The 21,890-nt window shown below is 35.2% G+C and overlaps 2 protein-coding genes across 12 annotated transcripts; one reads left to right on the top strand and one right to left on the bottom strand.

Annotated features, from left to right (window-relative positions):
- Positions 1 to 11,761: 11,761 nt before the first annotated feature.
- On the top strand, positions 11,762 to 16,339 carry LOC25501259 (protein GRAVITROPIC IN THE LIGHT 1). 8 transcript variants are annotated; one of them, XM_024772581.2, is made up of 5 exons: positions 11,762 to 11,949; positions 12,038 to 12,207; positions 12,299 to 12,365; positions 13,555 to 13,663; positions 14,665 to 16,339. In XM_024772581.2, exons 4-5 carry the CDS (start codon positions 13,637 to 13,639, stop codon positions 16,015 to 16,017), a joined length of 1,380 nt encoding a protein of 459 aa, XP_024628349.1. In that variant the 5' UTR covers positions 11,762 to 11,949; positions 12,038 to 12,207; positions 12,299 to 12,365; positions 13,555 to 13,636; the 3' UTR covers positions 16,018 to 16,339. The 8 variants fall into 8 exon arrangements, with proteins under 8 accessions (XP_024628349.1, XP_024628350.1, XP_039684743.1 ...); XM_024772585.2 differs by lacking the exon at positions 13,555 to 13,663 and adding an exon at positions 12,661 to 12,709 and having other exon boundaries at positions 11,764 to 11,949; XM_024772582.2 differs by lacking the exon at positions 12,038 to 12,207.
- Positions 16,340 to 18,448: 2,109 nt separating this feature from the next.
- LOC25501261 (putative pentatricopeptide repeat-containing protein At1g53330) lies at positions 18,449 to 21,859 on the bottom strand. 4 transcript variants are annotated; one of them, XM_039829271.1, is made up of 4 exons: positions 20,335 to 21,859; positions 19,949 to 20,204; positions 19,161 to 19,394; positions 18,449 to 19,084 (listed from the first exon to the last, which is right to left on the bottom strand). In XM_039829271.1, the coding sequence occupies exon 1, from the start codon at positions 21,729 to 21,731 to the stop codon at positions 20,367 to 20,369; it is 1,365 nt and encodes a 454-aa protein (XP_039685205.1). In that variant the 5' UTR covers positions 21,732 to 21,859; the 3' UTR covers positions 18,449 to 19,084; positions 19,161 to 19,394; positions 19,949 to 20,204; positions 20,335 to 20,366. The 4 variants fall into 4 exon arrangements, with proteins under 4 accessions (XP_039685205.1, XP_039685207.1, XP_039685204.1 ...); XM_039829273.1 differs by having other exon boundaries at positions 19,949 to 20,168; XM_039829270.1 differs by having other exon boundaries at positions 19,949 to 20,177; positions 20,335 to 21,858.
- Positions 21,860 to 21,890: the final 31 nt, after the last annotated feature.

The raw sequence follows: 21,890 nt of genomic DNA, 5'->3' as shown, positions 1-21,890 counted from the left end.
AATTCATCGTGAATCACCAAAACATAACAAAATCATGCATATACTATATAATTATAATATAATTGCCTAAACTCAATTAAATAACGATTAAACGAAAGTGGGCGTTACACCTCACACTATCCTCCTCCCACGCCAACAACCGTTGTCTCCAACCCTGCCCATTACCTCCTTCCTCCCAACCCCATCGAACCATATCCTCCACTGTGCACTTGATGACAGTCCGTCATTCGCTATTTCTAGAGTCTTTTTTATATGTATTTTGATCACAAATTGGAGTTCACAAGGCAACTTATGCAGCAAAAGAGTAGAAAACTGAAGAAAACTGAAGAAAATACAAAGAAGAGAATCGTGCCACGATTTTGTAAAAACGTGCCACGATTTTAGAAGACAAAAATCAAGCTTCGACATTGAAGAAATCGTGTCACGATGGCATAATCGTGACACGATCTGACGAAACCCTAATTCAGCGATTTGCGATTCAAGGAGAATCGTGCCACGATTTTAGGCGAAATTATGTGCCTATTTAAGCTGAAGTCTTTTCTGAAAACCAGGGGTTACGATTTGGAGAGAGCCAAGTGCGATTTTGAGACCTCAAGACGGCTAGGAGGGCGATTTCTTCAACCTTCTATCAGTTTGTGTATGTTTTAATTCCGCTATTGATTATGCTATTTGTAAACTCAATTATGAGTAGCTAAATCTCTTAGAGATTAGGTCTGAGATGATTCTTTGTAACCCTAATTGAACCATGTTGCTGTGAAACTCTATTTATTGTGAATGACAATCTAGTTTTTATTCAATTCAATTGTTCTTAATGCTTTTTATATCCTGATCAAATATAAACATGTTTTAGTGAGAATGAATGACTACTGACCATAGCTTTCTACTTAGACAGAATTGAGTTGTTCTAATAAACAGGGTTAGTCTAGGAATGGATAATCGTTTGTTAGTGATATTAGGTTAACGTTCTTAAAACCTTCAAAGATTATTAGACCACCTAAGGAATTAGGGGCTGTAGTTTGAGAAGAGGGTCCTAACTCAAGGGATTGATTAGGACTATTTTGTTAACTATCGTGGAACTAGAAAATCATTCATAAGAATAGGTGCAGTATACCAATTAGGGGAACATAGATGATTCGAAAGACCTGATCTCATCTCTCTTCATATTTTCTAACCAAATCTATATTTTCTTACTCAATCTTTATTTTATGTTATTTAATTTTATGCAATCAAACAAAATCTAAACAAAATAATTTATACATCCTAAATATTTCCTTTATTTCTAAATTGAGATTAACACAGTCCTTGTGGGAACGATATTTTTTATTACTTCGATAGTATTTAGTATACTTGCTAAAAAAATCTATCAAGTTTTTGGCGCCGCTGCCGGGGACTGTTAAGTCATTTCAATTTGGTAATTTTGTTTTTATTTAGGATTTCTGTCATTTATATTTTTGTTTATATAAAAAAAAAAAATTAAAAAAATATGATTGATACTCTTCTTTTTCTTCCTATTGTACTGTGCTACTAAAAAGTTTATCCAAGTTTTGCAGCTATGATAGACAGGTTATACCTCCATGACACAAAAGAGATTGATATGTTGAAGTATGAAAAATATATGCTATCTTTGAAGATAGGATATTTGGACAATAAAATCTCGAGATTAAATGAGAGATGTGGTCGTTATGAGGTAGATCAACCAGGTAGTAATTATGAAGAGAAGAAAGAGATGATCAACATAGATTACAATACTCAACTTCAAAATATTTTAGATGAATTCTTGGTGTCAAATCAAGTTTCATTTGAGAAGTTTGATGTTCAGTGTGGTGATCTTGTTGAGAAGGCACATGAGTCTCAAAGGAAGTTGGTTAAGATGGAGACAGAATGTCACAAGGTTGTGCTAGAAGAAAATCCCAAAGTGAGGAGTGTTGATATCGGTCCGAAATCTGAACCAACGGAGGTTGAAGAAATAACTCGTGTGAAAATGGATGCACGTCCTTCTCTAAGGTGGGAGAGCTTAAATTCCAAAAGAAAAACAGTGAGTGCATGGGAGTATCTAATTCTTTATGCAAAATTCATGGAATTCCTACCAAACAAGAGGAAGAAGAAGGATGATATATTCTTTCTATCATATTTGCCACCCTAACAGTGGTTGAAGCGTCAAGCTCAGTGATGTAAAAGAAAGCGCTTGGTGGGAGGCAACCCATCCTTTTTATTATGTCTTTATTTTCAGTAATTTTATTCCTATTGTTGAGTCAGACAATTGTCAGTGTGTTTGAATAACTCAGTTGTATCCCCCTGTTATGTGATTGAATCTGAACTTGTTTATTATTGATGAATTTGCTTGTTTGTTGACTTTTTCCAGTTTAGTAACAAATATGTGTTCAAGTGGTATTCCAAAAGTTCAAAAGGAGGAGTGACTTGTGTTTCAAAGGCGAAGTGTACGGCAGTGAAAGATAGGTAGTCTCAACTCCCAGAAATCTAAACTGTAAGGTTCATGGCCAAATTTTTATTTTCCAATTTACTTTTAAAGAGTGTTCCATGCATTTACATTTCTAGAACTTGCAATTTTTCTCTGCTGTCGATTGATCTTGTCATATACACACTGAGGCAAAAGTGCTTGGTCCTGTGAGCCTTTTGAAGCCTACCCTGATTTTATTGAAATATTATCTTTTTGTTTAGCCAATTTGAGCCGGTAGGTTTAGATCTTTTTGTTCGGTGACAAACTACATTACAAGCTTAGAGACTTTAGGATTTATCCCTTATTGTTTTTCTGAGTTAGGCATTGTAGGATGTTGCTTAATATTAAGTTTGGGGTTGCTATTGGAATTTGCAACCAATTAAGTTTGGGGTGGGGATACTAGAGAACAAAAGAAAGAAAAAAAAAAAAAGAACATTCTCATGAAAACAATATGCCAAAATGGTGTATTAGAAAGAAAAGAAAAAAAAAAAAAAAAAAAAAAGGAGAATAGAATGAAAAAGGGACAAGACATTAAAAAAAAAAAACCGAGGAACTTCATACTCGATTGTCCCAATTGTTAGATAAAATATCTAGTATCTTTGCAAGAATTGTTGTTCCAAAAGGTGAATGAATGATGGATTGAATTTTGTGCTTAACTTCCGTAGGAATGCCTAACTCAAATTTTGTGTAACCTACTTATCCAAATATTATCCTACCTTCACCTAAGCCCCGTTATAACCTTTAAAGACCTCAAAGTGTGCATTGACATTGATTTTGATTGACGTTTAGAAACTTTTCAAGCTTATGGTAATATGTAGATTGCATGTCGACTGTGTGTGAACCCTTTCATATTTTTGCGTGGAGTTGTGAATTGGTGGTTGCTAACAAGTCAAACTAGCTCATCTTTAGCTAGTAAGGTGTTGAACTTTTGGTTACTATCCCTTGATCAGGTAATTGTTATTTTACTGTCGATTGTCAATATTACAAGTAAATTCCTTGAGGACAAGGAATAGTTCAAGTTTGGGGTTGTGATGACAGTCCGTCATTCGCTATTTCTAGAGTCTTTTTTATATGTATTTTGATCACAAATTGGAGTTCACAAGGCAACTTATGCAGCAAAAGAGTAGAAAACTGAAGAAAACTGAAGAAAATACAAAGAAGAGAATCGTGCCACGATTTTGTAAAAACGTGCCACGATTTTAGAAGACAAAAATCAAGCTTCGACATTGAAGAAATCGTGTCACGATGGCATAATCGTGACACGATCTGACGAAACCCTAATTCAGCGATTTGCGATTCAAGGAGAATCGTGCCACGATTTTAGGCGAAATTATGTGCCTATTTAAGCTGAAGTCTTTTCTGAAAACCAGGGGTTATGATTTGGAGAGAGCCAAGTGCGATTTTGAGACCTCAAGACGGCTAGGAGGGCGATTTCTTCAACCTTCTATCAGTTTGTGTATGTTTTAATTCCGCTATTGATTATGCTATTTGTAAACTCAATTATGAGTAGCTAAATCTCTTAGAGATTAGGTCTGAGATGATTCTTTGTAACCCTAATTGAACCATGTTGCTGTGAAACTCTATTTATTGTGAATGACAATCTAGTTTTTATTCAATTCAATTGTTCTTAATGCTTTTTATATCCTGATCAAATATAAACATGTTTTAGTGAGAATGAATGACTACTGACCATAGCTTTCTACTTAGACAGAATTGAGTTGTTCTAATAAACAGGGTTAGTCTAGGAATGGATAATCGTTTGTTAGTGATATTAGGTTAACGTTCTTAAAACCTTCAAAGATTATTAGACCACCTAAGGAATTAGGGGCTGTAGTTTGAGAAGAGGGTCCTAACTCAAGGGATTGATTAGGACTATTTTGTTAACTATCGTGGAACTAGAAAATCATTCATAAGAATAGGTGCAGTATACCAATTAGGGGAACATAGATGATTCGAAAGACCTGATCTCATCTCTCTTCATATTTTCTAACCAAATCTATATTTTCTTACTCAATCTTTATTTTATGTTATTTAATTTTATGCAATCAAACAAAATCTAAACAAAATAATTTATACATCCTAAATATTTCCTTTATTTCTAAATTGAGATTAACACAGTCCTTGTGGGAACGATATTTTTTATTACTTCGATAGTATTTAGTATACTTGCTAAAAAAATCTATCAGCACTCCTTATGGACCGATAAATCATACAGGCGGCTGAACTGGATTTTTATGGGAACTCCACCCAGCCAATTATCAGTCCAAAACAAAGTGCTACGACCATTATCTACCACCTGCCTAATATTATCATCAAACCAACTGCCTACACCCATCCCGACTCCCTCCCTTACGTGTCCCATCATCCTCCACCAACCAGACACATTTCTCCCTCCTTCTTGGATTCAGCCTCCAACTTCTCCATACCGAGCCTTTATTACACGGTACCACAAACCTTCCTTATCTACCATCAACCTCCAACACCACTTCCCTAATAACGACAAATTAAATTCTCCTAACCCCCAAACCACCTTGATTCACTAGTAAACATACAAAATCCTATTTTATCCAACCAATTTTTTTTTAGATACCCCCCCCCCCCCCCCCCCCCCCCCCCCCATTTAAAAAAAAATAAAATAGATTCGATAGAGGAGATTATACTTGTAGGCACCTTGAAGAAGGAAAGAAAGTACACCGGAAGACAGGACAGGACAGACTTCAAAAGAACCAAACGGCCTCCAAAAGATTAAAAACTTATTATTCCACAACGACAATCTTGCACTAATTGGATCGACCAAAGGTTTCCAAAATCTAAGTTTCTGACTATCTCCACAAATAGGTAAACCCAAATACAAAGAAGGAATTGTTAAAATTTAGCACCTGTCAGCCTGCTCTTGTTAAAATTTACCTTCAACCCAGATATTTCCTCTAACAATAACAGCACAGCCTGAATAGTACGCACATTCAACCAACATTTATTGCCAATAATGAGTGTTGTAACGCCCTAGTTGTTATATTTAATTATTTTGATGTATGTAGAGTGTATATATATATATATATATATATATATGATGTTTGGTGATTTATGTGGAGTATATATATATATATATATATATATTTATATATATGTGTGATTTTTGGGTGATTTATGTGGTGTATCATTTTATTATATAGTTTATTTAATAATAATTAGAATAAGTATGAAATAATGATTATTTTGGTGTTTGGGGAATTAATAGGAGTTATTAGAAATTATAAGGAGTTAAGTGTAATTAGAAGGGAGTTACTTTTGAGTGGGAAGTTATACAGAGAAGTTAAAATCAGTTTCACTTAGAACCAGTTTTGGGAGCAAGCAAGAGAGAACCAAGAGTTGAATTTTTGCTGTGCATTTCTTCTGTAAATTTAAGGTAAGGGTGAGGTTTACTTTCAATAGTATAGATTGTAATTCTGATTTTGATTTAACATGTTTCTGGTAGAAATTGGGGAATTTGGGATTAGGTTTTGATTATTGATTTTTGAATGAAAAAGTGTAGAAACCATAGAATTGAATGGTGAAAAGAGTGGTTAATCAGGTAGGTTAGTGATGGGTTAACGTTTTAATGATAGGGTAATCATATGGTGATGTTTATGGATGATTTTGGAGAGTTTAGGGTTAAGAGATGGAGCCAAGGAGGTTCCCATGGTAGAAAATCGCAGAAAATGTGTAATTTTAGTATGTTTGATACTGTCGAAATCATGAGGCGATTCTAGTGATCATGAGGCGATTTTGACAGAAATTGTGTAATTTTAGTATGTCTGATACTGTCGAAATCATGAGGCGATTTTGACAGAAAATGTGTAATTTTAGTATGACTGATGTTGTCTTACCATAAACCCTAAAATGCAATTTTCTTCACTCCAAATGCTTCCAAACTTCTTCCTAAGTGTAGGGACTTTATCCTAAACGTATAGAGATGTTTTTAGGAAAGATATAACGTTGTATAAGGGTCTAATGAGTTCATGAGTGGTCCTTGGGGTAGGGATGGAAGTTGTCTATAAGGGTATAGCCTCTCAATGTATCTAAGCTAATCTAATTGATGTTGTTGATTACTAATATCTTTGAGTTGTTGAATTCTGTTTGAACGTTTTGAATGGAGCTTGATGTATGAACATGATTAAGATAAATTGTGCATTTTTCTGGATAGTTGAATCTCTGTTGATTGTTGATTTATGTTGAGGAATGAAATGTATGTTTTAACTATTAATCATACATGTTGTTTAAGTGGAGTCACATGGAGTTTGCATTGCATGGTCAGTTGTATGTAGATATACACAAGTAGGTCCATGGCATATGCATAAAACAGCGGTGAGGACTCATGTCCTGGAGTACTAGTTGCTCAACAGCGGTGAGGGCTTCGGTCTTGTTTGGTACCACATGCATATTTGCATATTTGAGAAGTCTAAGGTGTTGTCTTAGCGGTGTTGTCATGTCATTTGCATGAGTCGGTGTTGTCATGTCATTTGCATGAGTCGGTGTTGTTGGTTGTAAATGTCATATTGATGATGATGATGTTGTTTGATGGAGTATATATTTATACACATATAATGATGATTTGATTGATGAAGACTTGATTTGATGATGTTGTTGTTGCTTGTGAATTAATTATGTATAATGGCAAGATGATGTATTTGATGTTATAGGGTGTTAGATTCAATTGAAGATTTAATATCTATATTTATTGTTGTGAATCTCACCCCTTCTGCTTGAAAATGTTGCCCTTCCTATGGGTAACTTGCAGGTGATCCTGAGTAGTCGGTGGTGGCTCAAGAGTCGTGTCTAGGGCTCTGATACGTGGGATGGGAATTATTATATTATATTATTGTTGTTTTCCTTTCCATGTATCAAATTTTGGAATTTGTTGATGTGGCCCTTTGTTGGTCGACTTATTGTTGTTTAGGCTTAATGCCAAGATGTTGTTGGAGACTTAAACCGTTGTTGTTGTTATTGAAATGCAAACTTTCCGCTGCAAGATTTTGAAGTTATTAAACATGTTGAATTAAATAGTTTTATTTTCTATTTAAGAAATTTTAAATTTGCAATGTAGCATGCCCGTTGGTGCTTAACTCTGATTAGTATTTGTTATTTAATTACTTTTGGGTAACGGGGTGTTACAAGTGTATCGTCAGCAAACTGAAGATGGGAAATGTTAACCTGTTGTTGAGTTCCTACACCATATGGTTGAAATAAATTTGTTGACATTGAAGCCTTCATCAAAACACCAAACCCATTCACATGGACTGAAGCAGTAGCCGTACCTACACACTCCATTATCCACTTCCGCCAAAGAGCAGGGAAATTCATGTTCAGCATCACGGAATTTAAATAATTGAGATCCACCAAATAATAGGCCTTCTCGAAATCAACTTGAAACATTAACAATTATTTGACGTTTAGCTTCATCGACAACCTCATTTGCTATAAGTATGCCATCAAGAATCTGTTTACCACGCACAAAGGCTGACTGAGTATCTGACACCACAAAACTCAATATAGATCGTAACCTGTTTGCAAGAACCTTAGCCAACACCTTGTACAAGCTACCAACTAAAGATATTGGGCGAAAATCAGCAAGCTTTTGAGGACTAGCCACCTTCGGAATTAAAGCAATAAAAGTTGAGTTGACACCCTTCGTCAATTTCCCATTTCTATGGAAATCCATCATAAATTTCTTAAAATCATGTTTCAAATCGTTCCAAAAATCTTTTATAAACCCAAAATGAATACCATCCGGCCCGGGATTTTTGAAACTATCACAACCCCAAACAGCCTATTTAACCTCTTCCAAAGAAAACGGACGAATTAAATTACCTCACTGAGCATAAGACAGCTTTCGGAAATTCAAATCCTGGACCCCAGGCCGTGTACCCTGTGTAGCTCGGAACTGATTGGTAAAATGAGAAAGAACAGCCGAACGAATATTCTGAACTCCTTCAACCAAGACACCATCAACATGAATCATATGAAGAGAATTTCAATGTTGTCTGTTTGACATCACATGATGAAAGAATTTAGAATTTGCATCTCCTTCCTTAACCCAATTCATTTTCGCTTTCTGCCAACACATACTGGTATGCACACGAAACAAAGAATGCAACTCAACTGATAGATCACAAATTTCCTTTGTTTCATCTTCAAGCAAATCAAACTCCTCCCCTTTAGAATCAAGGAAAGAAATCCGATTTTTAACATCCAATATCTTGTCTTCAATATTTTTGGAGTGTTGCCGATGCCAATCCTTAAGATAATTTTTTTTTTTTATCATTTTAAGTTTCATTTTCAACACATAGCCACCCAACCATCCAAAAAAAATGATTTCAATTTACCACGAACAAATTCAGCATACCCATGGTAATCTGCCAAACATTTCAGCATCCGCAATGGTCGAGGTCCCCAATTCAAATCATCAACGCTTAACACCAACGGAACGTGGTCAGAGAGTCCCCGTTGGTGAGCCACTTGAGTACTATTTGGTCAAGAGTTAGTCCACTTTGTAGACACCAAAAATCTATCTAATCTGCTCATTTAAATACCATCACCGCGATACCATGTAAATAATCTGCCACAAATTGGTAAATCTAACATCAATGAAGTAATTAAAGTTGTCTGCATCCACCTGCTGAAATACCACATTTCTACCTCTTCTCTTGTATGTCGATCTAACATAATTAAAATTCCCACAGACATAGACATTTGCATCACCAATGTTAATAATAAAATGAGACAAACGCACCCAAAGATCTTGTTTAGCCGTCGTATCACAAGGTGCATAAACATTAGCAATTATAAATACTTGGCCAGTAAGGAGCACCTTCCCTTTGATAATCAGGATATGTCTGAAATTAAAAGTACACCACACCTCCACCAAAGAAGAATCCCAAATAGTTATTAAACCGTCAGATGCCCCTACAGAAGCCTGATAAGAAAATCCACAACTAACACTACCCCAAAGCGAAGTTATAATAAAGTCATCAACCACACTCAACTTTGATTATTGCAGACAAACCACAAACGGATGCTTATCGCGAATGAACCTATTAACTTATGCTCTTTTATCAAAACCACCCAAACCCCTTACATTATAAGAAATTATCTTCATCTCTACCAGACTCCACCCCCACCCACACCCACACCACCGACCCCTAACTCCCATCCCTACCCAAACCTCCATCCACTTCTTCCCCCGTCACCGAAAAACCCTCTCTCTCCGCCCTCCACTCTCTCCTTCCCTCCTTGGATAATAAATTGAACCTGTTGCTTTTATCACCCTTAAAATTCACTCCCAAAGACTTACCTATCTCCCGAACATCCTCTACCACCTCCTCCTTCTTACCATGAACAACAACCCAATTCTCCCAATCCTTATTTACTGAAGCATTAGAAGTATTAGATGAATTAGATAAAGACGTAGCCATTGCTTTAGAAGCCTTAGAAATACTCTTCTTGCATTCTTGTTTCTTTAGAACCTTCAAAATTTCCTTTCTATCTTTGGAAGGAAGTCTTGCAATTCTTTTTATTAAACCAAAAGAATGATTGAGGGTAACACCTACTTTCTTTTTCTTCTTGGGATGCGACTTTGAAGTAGCTTGAGATTTTGAACTTAACTTAGAATTCCTCTTTGCTTCCATCGAACAAGTACCAGCAATAAAACTAGCAGGCTTCTCCTTGGACTTACACCCAACATGCTTCGTCCCTTGCTGCTCCTGTTCGCTAGTAACACCAGATGGTTTAAACATGACATTCACATTTTTATTTAAAGGACAACATGCTTCACGTTGTAAAATATCTTCATTTAATTCAACATCTTTCATCCATTCTTCATTAAGGTCCTCCACCAAGCCATTCATCTCACCATGAATATCCTCCAAGCCGAAAGCATCGTTAATGTTAGTTAACGCTTCCGTCCTAGAATCCGCTTTTACTTCCGATAAGAATGCATCCTCCCCTAAGTTGCACCCCCACTTCTCTACCAATTTGATCACATATTTGAAACCATCTATAACAACCTCAGAGGAAGAGTTTACAACCTCCAAAAAAGTTGTCGAAATAAGAACACGTGCATAATCCAATCTCACCCTATCCACCGTACATTCATCCGATCTAATAAATCTTCTGTAGCCCGAAACACAAACTTTAAAAAATAATTCATTCCACGCATGCACGGGAGTGCCATAAACTCTAATCCATGCGCCCCTTTCATATATATCATCATCAGACGACCATTTATGTAAATCCGAGAATAACATACCAAAAAAATGGAGAGCGTCATTAAACACTTTCCATATATCATCATCCCCCGTACAATAAAAAAAAAACCCTATCACTTTCCATTTGTCTTGTGATTATTTTTATAATGATTAGAGCTAAATATTTATCTCATCTTTTTTACTTTATCAATGACATATATTTATCCAATGGATATTTTTATATTTATTAGTAACAAATATTTAACTCATGTGTGTTTGTGTATATAGGTATATCAATGACAAAAACTTTTTCGGTATTTTTTTATACTCATCACTAGTAAATATTTGTTGTGCATTTTATCTATGTATATGTGATTTCCTTGTTTTTTTTTTTTTTTTTTTATATTTATAGTGAAAATCATTGTTTATAATTGACTTTTTTTTTTTGCAAGAATTGTTTATAATTGACTATTAAACAAAGTAATTTATCTTAGAGTTTTTCATGGATTCGATATACCCAAACTTATTTTTATTTTAAATAATTAGTGTAATAAATTGATATTCAATATTCAATATTTTCTATTATTTATTTTTAAAATAAAATCATCATAATTATTTTGTTAATGGAAGTCGAAGTTAATACATGATGAATAGTGAAATGAATTTTATTTTTTTTTGTCTAGAAGCATAGTGGTTAGAGCTCACACAATTAATTGTGGAGAAGTGAGATGTCTGAGTTCGAACCCCGGCCCTTGCATAAATTATGCAATGTCCCTGCCAACTGAGTTATGCACACGGGAAAAAATATTTTAATTTAAGATTTACTTTTTTTTTTATTTGAAGGAAATTTAACATTTACTTCTTATTTGTTAATTTTAATTTATAATATATTTATTTTAAAAAGATAGGAGTATATGCTTGGATATAAATAAACCGGTTGGAACGCAACCTAATTATATTCCGTCCCAGTCCTAGTATGAAATTGATCGTGATCGTGAAATGTAACGTAGCGTTTTTAAACTCCCAAACAAACCAAAACCTTATTCGTCATCGCACTCAAGATTTTTTTCTCTCTCCTCCTCACAAAAAAAAAAAAAAAAGTATAAAAAACCCAGTCAATAATATAACTCACCCTTAAACCCAAGAGTTTCTTTCTCTTTTGTTATTATTCAACGAAAGAAAGCTTCACAGCAAGCAAACGGCACTTAATACAATACAATACAAGTGGCTCACTCAATATTTCCTTTTCCAATTAGCTCAGGAAATTTCGTAAGAAACTCCATTAGATTAAATTATTTTCAATTAATATTCATTCAATCGGTTTTAATTTCCATTTATTTTCTTCCCCTCTTTTCAGCCTATCTATCGGAGCCAGAATCATAATCTTAAAGTCGGTGTTTTTTCAGAAAGGAATTATTTTATTTTGAACGCGTTTTCATTTCACCAATTAGTATTTTTCTTTATATTCTTCTCAACCTTTTGTTTTCTCTTCTCTTCTCTTCTGTAACTGTAACTTACTGCTACGAAGTAAGCACTCGCTAGCTGTTTGTTTGTCTTAATTTCTCTCTATTTTTTTTTTTTTCTTTCTGATTTTTGATTTTTGATTTTTGTTTTGCAGGTTATTTCTCTATGAGAACAACAACATAATAATAACAACGTCTTCGTCTATTCCTGAATTCTTGGAGGTATATATGTTTAATTTAATCTCCTTCCTTGCTTGATTGCTATTTTACAAGTTAATCAATCTCCTTTGGTTGGATTGGATTCATGTATGGATTTCTTGGGTTTTAGTAACTGTTAAATCATCATACACAAAAAAAAAAAAAAAAAAAAAATCTTTGCAAATTTTTTATATTCTACAAAAAAAATCTTGTGTTAATGGTTTTTGAGGGCCCGCCTATTGTCTTTTTTTTTTTGTTTTGAGCAATGATATTTGTACATCCATTTCATGACAACCTTATTTTTCTCTCTTCTTATCAGTCAAAAACAATGGAGAGACAAAAAGGAAAAGAGAGGATAAGACCATCATGTGAGTATGAGAGAGAAAGTTGTACCAAAATTGTCACAAAATGGTTGTACAAATATATTTCTCCTTTTTTTTTTTTTTTTTTTTTTGTGTTGTGCTTTCTTAAGGTAGCATGTCCAGTGTCAGAAAGCACTTGGGTGGTATAGTGACATAGTGTTTCTTTTTTGTGGCATTGATGACGTTAGTGCATTTTAGATGAGAGATAATGATATATGAATGATTAAAATAAATTATTTAGATGAGAGAGAATGATTGATTAAGAGAAATAGAGGAACATTGTCCCCAATAGCTATGTCACTCAGGTGCTACCCGTCCTGTGTTGTGTCTAGTAGATTCTCATCTTAGTGTGATTTTGACTTGTTTATTTATATATAAAATAAAAGGCTGTAAATGTTTGTCTTAGTTAGTGGATTTTGAAATGACTGGTTTAATGGGGAAAACAGTAAATAGCACTGCAAAATTTGCTTGTAGAGAGTCTTTACCATTTCAAATAAGTCATGGGAAAGATCAAAATATTTTGAACGGATTCAAATCTTTTACTAGTACAACACACACACACTTTTGTTGTGAAGCACCAACCCCACTTCCTTTTCCCTTTATGATCACACACTGGTTTAAAGGTGTTGATGTTGAGAAAAGTGGTATGAAAAAATTGAAACTCTTGTTGAAAGATAAATGTGTCTTCTTTATAGTTTTAGTAGTGGATTGAAATAGGTATCTCTTGTGATTTGATGCCTCAGGAGTGTTGTAGTTTCTCTCATTGTTATGTTATGATAGTGAAATCAAAAGGTCAATGTGGGTCCTGTGTAAGTGTAATGATCCCACTTTGATACGAGTCTTTGTTGCAGACACATATAGGCTCCTTCTAGATCAGATTATTTACATATAAGGGAAGGGCTCAGGGAATCCTAAGGATTATGAATCACAGAAATGTGCATACATATGGTGAATGAGTGTGTATGTGTATCCAACTATATTTATTTATATTATTATTATATATATATAACAATGATCCCTTGTCAGATATCTGAAATTAAACAATCAAGATTAAAATACTGCTGACATGTAATGATAACCCAACTAAAGACGCTCTCCTACAGAGATTTTGCCATATTCACACATTTGAGATATCAATGGTCGTTAGATCAAGATCAGTCAGTTCAAATTCAAGTTCGATATTTAAAATTATAAAATAAGATTTAAGATCTCAGTTTGGACAGTCACTGATGTCCTGAATGCAGCAGTTTTTCATGACTGCTTAATCCAATTTCACAAAAGGTAGTTTTATTGAATTTAGTTTTGGATTTAACTATTCCTTTTATGTTAGGATTCCTCTTTCAAAGGAAATGGGTAGTAACTATTAAGTGATATTAATGCTGATCATGACTGTAATCATTCTTGTTTTGCCAAAACACTAACTAATTAAGCTGACCACTTTACAAATAAATTCTGGTTACTTTGAATGGTGGGCCAATTCTCTTTTTTATGCTAAACAAAGCCTGAAAAGCCTATCCACAATAAAATAAAATATGTAGAAATAAGGACCTTGTTTTTTTGGATTGAAATTGATGTTCAATTTGACCTTGAAGCTTTGCTTTTCACTGTATACAACTTTATTTTTGTATGTATATTGTACACTTTTTAATACATGTTTTGATCATGTCCTTTATAGCTTTCTAAACATGCTTGTTTAGAAATGTCTTTTGAGGTCTTTGATATTAGTAAAGCAAAAAACTTTTGTTAGATGAAAGAACAAAAAGAAACTCCAACCTCTATTAAAGGCCTTGATGTAAGCGTTAAAGCATATTACTTTTTTTATTTTATTTCTTTTACCTTTTGCTGAGAAAACTCATCATGATCACCATCTTTTGATGACTTAATTGCCCTACTTATTCTTTTAAAACACTATTGAATTATATTTTAAACCATTTTCACTCTTCGTTATAATTCTTCTATAGATGGATTCTGTGAAGCATTCAGCAGTGACACCACACAAGAGTAAACTGGTTCGCACTTTATCGAAGATTCTTCGTGTAAAATCAATGACTGGAGTTGCAGAAGTTGATGGACTGAAGAATTTTAAAGTTGATATTAATCTCAACCATGAAGAAGAAGATGAAGAGCTTAAGAAAAAAGTGGTCACAGAAGCTTTGCTTTCAAAAGTTTTTGCTAGCATTTCAACTATAAAAGCTTCATATGCTCAGCTACAACATGCTGAATCCCCTTATGACCGTGATGGAATTCAGGATGCTGATAAATTAATAATCTCGGAATTGAAGACCTTAGCTGAGTTAAAGCAATGTTGGTTCAAAAAACAATTCAATTTTGATCCTTCACCGGAGGTAGCAATTGTTGCAGCCGAATTAAAGGAGCTGAAGAGTAATATAATAACCCATAAAATCGTGGGGAAGAAGTTAGAATCGAAGTCGCTTCTTAAGGATTCTGAGATAATGTTTCTTAAAGAGAAGTTAGAGGAGGCAAATAAACAGAACAAGTTAATTGAAAGGAGGTTAAATCAAAGTGGTTCATTATCATCTCTTGATAATCTACACATCTCAGGACTAAGTCCTACACATTTTATATCTGCACTTCACCACACGGTTAAATCAATTCGAAGCTTTGTGAAGTTGTTGGTTTATGAAATGAGATCTGCTGGTTGGGATATTGATGCATCTGTGAATGCTATTATTAAAGAAAATGTTGTTTATAGGAAAGAAGATCACAAGTGTTTTGCAATCGAGTCTTTTGTTTGTAGGGAAATGTTTGACTCTTTCAACCTCCCTTATTTCGATAATCGCAATGATTTTCTTCCTGATAAAAACAAAACACAATTTTTCTTTGGGAGGTTCAATGAGTTAAAATCAGTGAATGCAAAGGAGTTTCTTGCTTTGAAACCAAAATCACCTTTTGCCATCTTTTGTTGGGTGAAATACTTGAGACTAGTTCACTCCAAAATGGAGGCATCATTCTTTGGTGACATGAAACAAAGGAATGTTGGAGATTTTCCCGATGACAACAACTTGTTCACGTCATTTGCTGAAATGGCCAAGAGGGTATGGCTTCTGCATTGCTTAGCATTTTCTTTTGAGCCTCAAGCTGAAATCTTTCAAATAGGGAAAGGTTGTAGATTCTCTGATGTATACATGGAGAGTGTTGTAAATGATGATGAAGTAGCACAAGCAGATGAACTTGAGCAACAAGTTGCTTTCACTGTAGTTCCAGGTTTTAAGATTGGTAAAACTGTTTTACAGTGTCAAGTTTACCTCTCACAGTTATTACATCCACAAGCTCAAGTGAAAAGAAAAATGTAACTTCCATGAAACAAAGGTAGCAGCAGCAGCAGCAACTGTGACCCCACAATTATATTCCATAGGACATGGTCTGTGCTGTGGGGACTGAGTCAGCTTTGATATGGTTGTCCATTTGTATTTTGGCCATTTGCAATAGGAACCGTCCTTTTCTTCAGAATGTTTTTTATTTATTATTATGCAGTTTAATCAAAGGACATGACCCAAAGTTTTGTTGATATTAGGCCAATAACAGGGATTGTTTAGCTGTTATGGTATCGTTTACATGATCTTGCATATGTTAAAAGTAGTAGGTGGTAATTGTTAGCTCTTGTTTCATTTTTTATTTCTTTGTTCTGTTCATTCCCTCTTCACTCCTTACGATTTTTTTTAAGGAGAATGCTGACTTGATTAAATAATCAAAATAGGTGAAATTGTATAGAAAAATAATGAATTTGTTCCATTCATAAGAATTTAATTTGTACTTCTAAGATAAGTTTCTCTTTATTTATTTTTTAATTGATGTCTTCTGGACATCTATTTTGTGTTAACCCTCTGGTTGGGGAACGAGACTCTAGTAATCTGGAGTTCGATCGCGAGGTAAGTAAAGTTTGGTTGAGAATTGTTGTCCTGAAAAATTAAACTGAAATACTTCTAAACAATTTGTCCTTTGATGAGTTTAAATGAACTTGCAAGTAAAAAAATGAAAATGGAAAGGAAGACCAAATTTTTTTGATTGGATTATTATTCTAATCTTTGAAATTTCATCTTGTCCGACAAATTTTTAACACGAACTTTGCAATATAATATATCAGATTGAACACGAACTTAAACATGTTTAGATAAACTGTGGATTAAGTCAACGAGTTGAACGGGTTATCCAGACCCATCACCTTAGTGACGAGAATCACACAACTTAAGTATAGAAAAATGAAAATTATGTTCAAAATTGCACTAATTCAATATGTTAATCTACTCGCCACTATGTTAATTGGCTCATTACTTTTATATTATTTTCCCATTTCTCTCTTTTCGGCTCATATGTTCACACTTCCTCGTCTACCACGTTGAGACCATAGGTGTCTCTAAGTAACACAGCTATTTTTTGTTTGATACAAAATGGCTCTTCACGCCAAAAAATTGTTAATTGGTATTTTGAATGTATTGAAAGCTAAATTCATCCCCACGATACCAATTTTATACAATGAGGCCGGTGGTGAAAGGAACGTGTAAAGACAATATCTGATAACCTTTCATATCTCGTAATGAAGGTTGTGATGTAGATTTACATTCAAATAGTCAGAAATATTCAATTATGTAAATTGTGAAGTAGGTAGGTGTGTGGATTATCCCGGATACGGCCAGTCATGTCTTTTTGAAGAGAAATGATATTTATACAACCTTTTAAATAATATTTTATCTCATGTGCTGCACCAACATGGAACTGTTCTATGAAGTACATAACCTTGAACCAACATGTGCTGCACCAAGGTAGTCAGGAACAAGTCCCAGCACGTAGGATCGCACGATCTTACGTGCCACAGCACCTCGACTGTGCTTCGATCCTACTTACAAACCGTGTTTTCTCTGATTTGCTTTGTTTACTCTGTTTTTTGCCATTTTTCCTCTGTTTTTCTCTGTTTTATTGCTTGGTTCCTCTGTTTTTCCTCTAATATCTCTGTTTTTATGTTTGGTTCCCCTGTTTTCCCTCTATTTTCCCTGTATATTTCTCTCAATTCTATCGACAACCTATTGATCCCACTTACGAACCGTGTTACGTTCCTCGTGTTTACGTTCTTTCACCGGCCGACCGATCCTACGTAGGAACTCGTTTCCTGACTACATTGTGCTGCACAACCTACAATTATTAATTCTGAAATTGCATCAGAGGTCACCCTACCTGAACCAACTTCGGTCACCGAACAAGTTAATTCACACTCTGACATCCCTTCCTCTTCCATTACCAACAACCTTGCCCCTCCTGATAGCCTAACACCTATAAACTTCTCAATCTTCAATCTCACTCTATCCAAACCTCCACCTTGTTGGTCAAATGACGGATACAACGATAATCTAGATGGGTTTAACAGCTTTTCCCCTAAGAAGTTTTTACAAAAGCTTGGTTTTAAAATTCTTTTGAAAGTTATTGACTATGAAATTTTGTGCGACGAATGACAATGATAACTAGCTAAACAATGTGTACAAGCAATTCAAATCGAACGAGAAATTCACTTGAATTGTGTTAAAGTAATCAAATATTATTATTACACTCAATAATCTACAAATCCACAAACTATATCAAGCCAAACCTCATCTTAAGTAAGAAACCACTACCGCAAGAATATATGGTAAGGATGTTTCAAAAAAATAATATATATATATATGGTAAGGTGAAGACTCTGCTGGATGAGAGGTCTCAAATTGATAGCTTTGAAGAGAATGACCATGAATGGGATGAGCTAAGAAGTCAAGTGCACGAGTTCCTGGTTAAGCTGAAGGAATCTAGAAGAGAGAAAGTGCGAGCAAATAAGGATGCTCTAAGATCAGGGTTCTCATAACTGCTCAGTCATATGGACTTGACTGATCTCAGAATGAACCATGTTGCAACAAAGATATAAAAAAAGTACATCATTCCAATAACAGAGAATACTTTGCAGCAACCAATATGTCGCAACTAAGAAGAAGAAAAAAAATCTAGAGTACGGCATAAAGAGAACAAAGATAGTATTCCAAATTATGACATTACCACATCCCCGTCTCAAAATGCCATAAAAAACGCAGCAGCCTGTCCTAAAAAATTGCTGTCTAAAAAATGGTTTGAATACTCCATTTCCTATAGGTGTGACTAAATATTGCTTTATCAGATTCTTCAGATACTCCAAGCTTGATAGGCAATCCTTCAAAGAGTCTTCGTACTTTGCAAAGATTAGCCCACTCCAGAAATTGTGCAGATCATCTCTGAATCATGGCGAAACTTAAATACACATTTCCAGTTATAGCCAAAGTAATCCACCAAAATCAGTTATGTCTCATTATTCAGAAGAGCAGTTCGACAGAATCTCAGCCAAGTCAAGGTCTATTTGCATGTGAACTAAAAGCAAGTGTTAGAACATATGACGACTTACGAATAAAAAATTAAAAAAAAAACCTTGAAACTTAGTACATACCAGCATTCTACTAGTTACATCAGATGTAGTGAACTAGTTGCCGGTAACTTTGTGAGCGATCTTATAGTAATCTCCCAAGCCATGCCAATCATCCTTGAAGTATAACTTACCATTATTCTTTTCAACCATTACCTCAGTTTCAATTTCATTTGGATCGTGCAATGTTACATATGTAGCATCAACAATTTTCAACCCAAACTCTCTTGTAGAGCATGCCTGTAACTTTGCTTTTTTCTGTTTATGATTTAAACAACAAATTTTTACCACCAAATCATAATAGCATACAATATAAAAAACAGTAGCATAAAATATTATTTCTCTTGTATATTTTGACAATTTTTTCAGTTTATAATTTAAACAACATATTTTTAGAACCAAATCATAGTAGCATAAAATCTTAATATAAAAAAACAGTAGCATAAAATCTTATTTCTCTTGCATATTTTGACAGCATCATATATTTCAGAGAGCAGAACACAATTTGTAGGAGTCCACAGTAACTTAAAAAGACAATGCTAGAACATGGACAATGCAAAATACATGATCATTGCAATCATTACAACAAATGGACTATGCAGGGTCAAATATGAATAGAACTATATAAGCCATTCTACTTTAAAGCATGTAGAATTGAACAACATAGGTCATGCATTATATGAAGCATGTAGAATTTCTATAAGCCAATGCTTAAACAAAATCTTTATCGAAAATTCCTCCAAATTTATTCGTCTTTGTATAACTAAATTTCTGAAGACTAAATTAAGCAAAACATCAAGAGACATTCTCACCAAATGCTTAAGCAACTCCCAACATTGAGCAAGAAAGTGCATCAATTTCAAATATTTTTGTTGATGCTGGCAACTTTACAGAGGGTCGAAAGGGCGGGGAATGGTCATTTATGACAGAACTGGTACTGCCAAATTCTCTTCTTGTAAGCTGGAGCATATATTGAAGTAGGCCGAAGCTCTAGGTGCAAGATGTTGCCTCGAAAATGCTGTGAATCTTAACCTGCAGCCACTGTGATAATTTCATTTCATGCAGCAACTGTGGTTAAATGTTTGTGATGTTAGGAGATATAATGTTGCAGCTCAAAACCAAGTCTAGATATATTTTTTTTCTTAACTGCAAATGTAACTCAGTTACATATTGAATAGCAAGGAGAGAAAGTACATACTCTTTCGGAGAGAATTAGATCGACAATACAGTTCATGATACCGCCAAGGCTTTGAAAATTTTAAAAGGTTCTGCTGCCAGCTTTTCCTGTTTGCAAACCACGGAAACCAAAACATTCCATATACCCTCGTTACAGAATTCTCCTCTACTGGCCAAACCACTCAAAACCGTTGACAGCAACTCAAAATTACCTTCCCTACACAACCCACAGACAAATTCATTCAAACTCTTGGTATGGGGAACATATCCTTTAAACAACATCTCATCCAAGACAATAGCAGCTTCCCGGAACTGCGTCCACCGACAAAGCCCATCAAACAGCGTACGGTATGTTACAACATCGGGAACACACTTTCTCCGCGGCATATCCTGAACAAGATCATTTGCTTCACTCCATTTCCCTACTTTACACAACCAACCAATCACCACATTGTAACCAAAAACATCAGGCTTGACACCTTCCACCCCATCCAAAATCCTATAAGCTTCTTGGAAATTCTTTTGTCTACAAAACTCCCCAATCATTACATTACAAGTAACTGAATTCCAATGGTAACCACTCTCTTTCATTTCCTCCAAAACCCTTAAAGCCTCTTCCTTTCTCCCCGCCTTAAAAAGCGCATTGACCAGAGTGTTATAAACAACTACATCCAATCTCAATCCATTCCTCTCCATCTCATCCTTGATCTCAAATGCCCGATGAAGTTCCCCAATCTCACAAACCCCTTTCATCAAGTTAGTGTAAACAGAAACACATGGCTTCAGCTTGAATTCCTGGATCATCAATTTTTTCATTCCGAACGCCTGATGCATCCGCGAATCCTTACACAAACCGTGGATTAACGTCCCAAATGTGACCTGGTCAGGACAGACATTGGTTCTGCGCATTTCATCGAACAGTTCCAAGGCGCGATCCGTTCGACCTTGAAAGAAGCATGAGCGGATGAGAATGTTGTAAGTGCACGTATTCGGGGGACCGAATTCACTTAAACGGGATGCGAAGTGAGTGATGGTTTGAAATCGGCGGCAAGTGAGGAGAGCATTGAGGAGGGAGTTGAATGATTTGAGAGTAGGGGTGCAGCGAAAGGAAGGGATAGAGAGGAAGGTTTGAACGGCACGTGAAGGAAGACGGGCACGTGCATAGAAGGAGATGACGTGGCAGAGGAGGGGTTCAGGGACGCGGTGGCGAGTGTCGTTGTGGAGTTGTTGAAGGATAAGTTCCATTTGAGGGATCATTTTGGCGCGGCCGAGTTTGGTGATGATGAGGTCGTAGGAGAGAATGGAATAACGATAATGATTTTGAGGGTTGAGGAAGATTTGAAAAGCGAGAGATGGATCCTTTTGGGATCGGAGGAGGGAGGAGAGTCTGAACGGAGATATGGGTTTTGAACTTCCCATTGGATTGGATACGACGAAGGGTGTGAGAGGGAAACAGACTCTGCAGGTTCGCCGGCGAGAAGAACAACGCTCCGGCACGATGGACAGAGACCTCTGGTTTTGAGTTAAATAGGTTTTTCATAAGGGACTTTAAAAAAGTTTTTTAAATCCCCAAAAAAA

Source organism: Medicago truncatula, chromosome 8, assembly GCF_003473485.1.
Source record: "Medicago truncatula cultivar Jemalong A17 chromosome 8, MtrunA17r5.0-ANR, whole genome shotgun sequence".
Classification (NCBI taxonomy): Eukaryota; Viridiplantae; Streptophyta; class Magnoliopsida; order Fabales; family Fabaceae; genus Medicago; species Medicago truncatula.
The sequence above is the reverse complement of the archived record's forward strand: the minus strand, read 5'-3'. Positions and strand labels throughout refer to the sequence as shown.

What these genes read in the sequence shown, in the direction of transcription:
- LOC25501259 (XM_039828808.1), top strand. Translation starts at nt 14,451, where the DNA reads ATGAAAGAACAAAAAGAAACTCCAACCTCTATTAAAGGCCTTGAT. An exon ending in CCTCTATTAAAGGCCTTGAT is followed by an intron (nt 14,496 to 14,664) that starts GTAAGCGTTAAA and finishes ATTCTTCTATAG; the next exon opens with ATGGATTCTGTGAAGCATTC.
- LOC25501261 (XM_039829271.1), bottom strand. Translation starts at nt 21,731, where the DNA reads ATGGGAAGTTCAAAACCCATATCTCCGTTCAGACTCTCCTCCCTCCTC.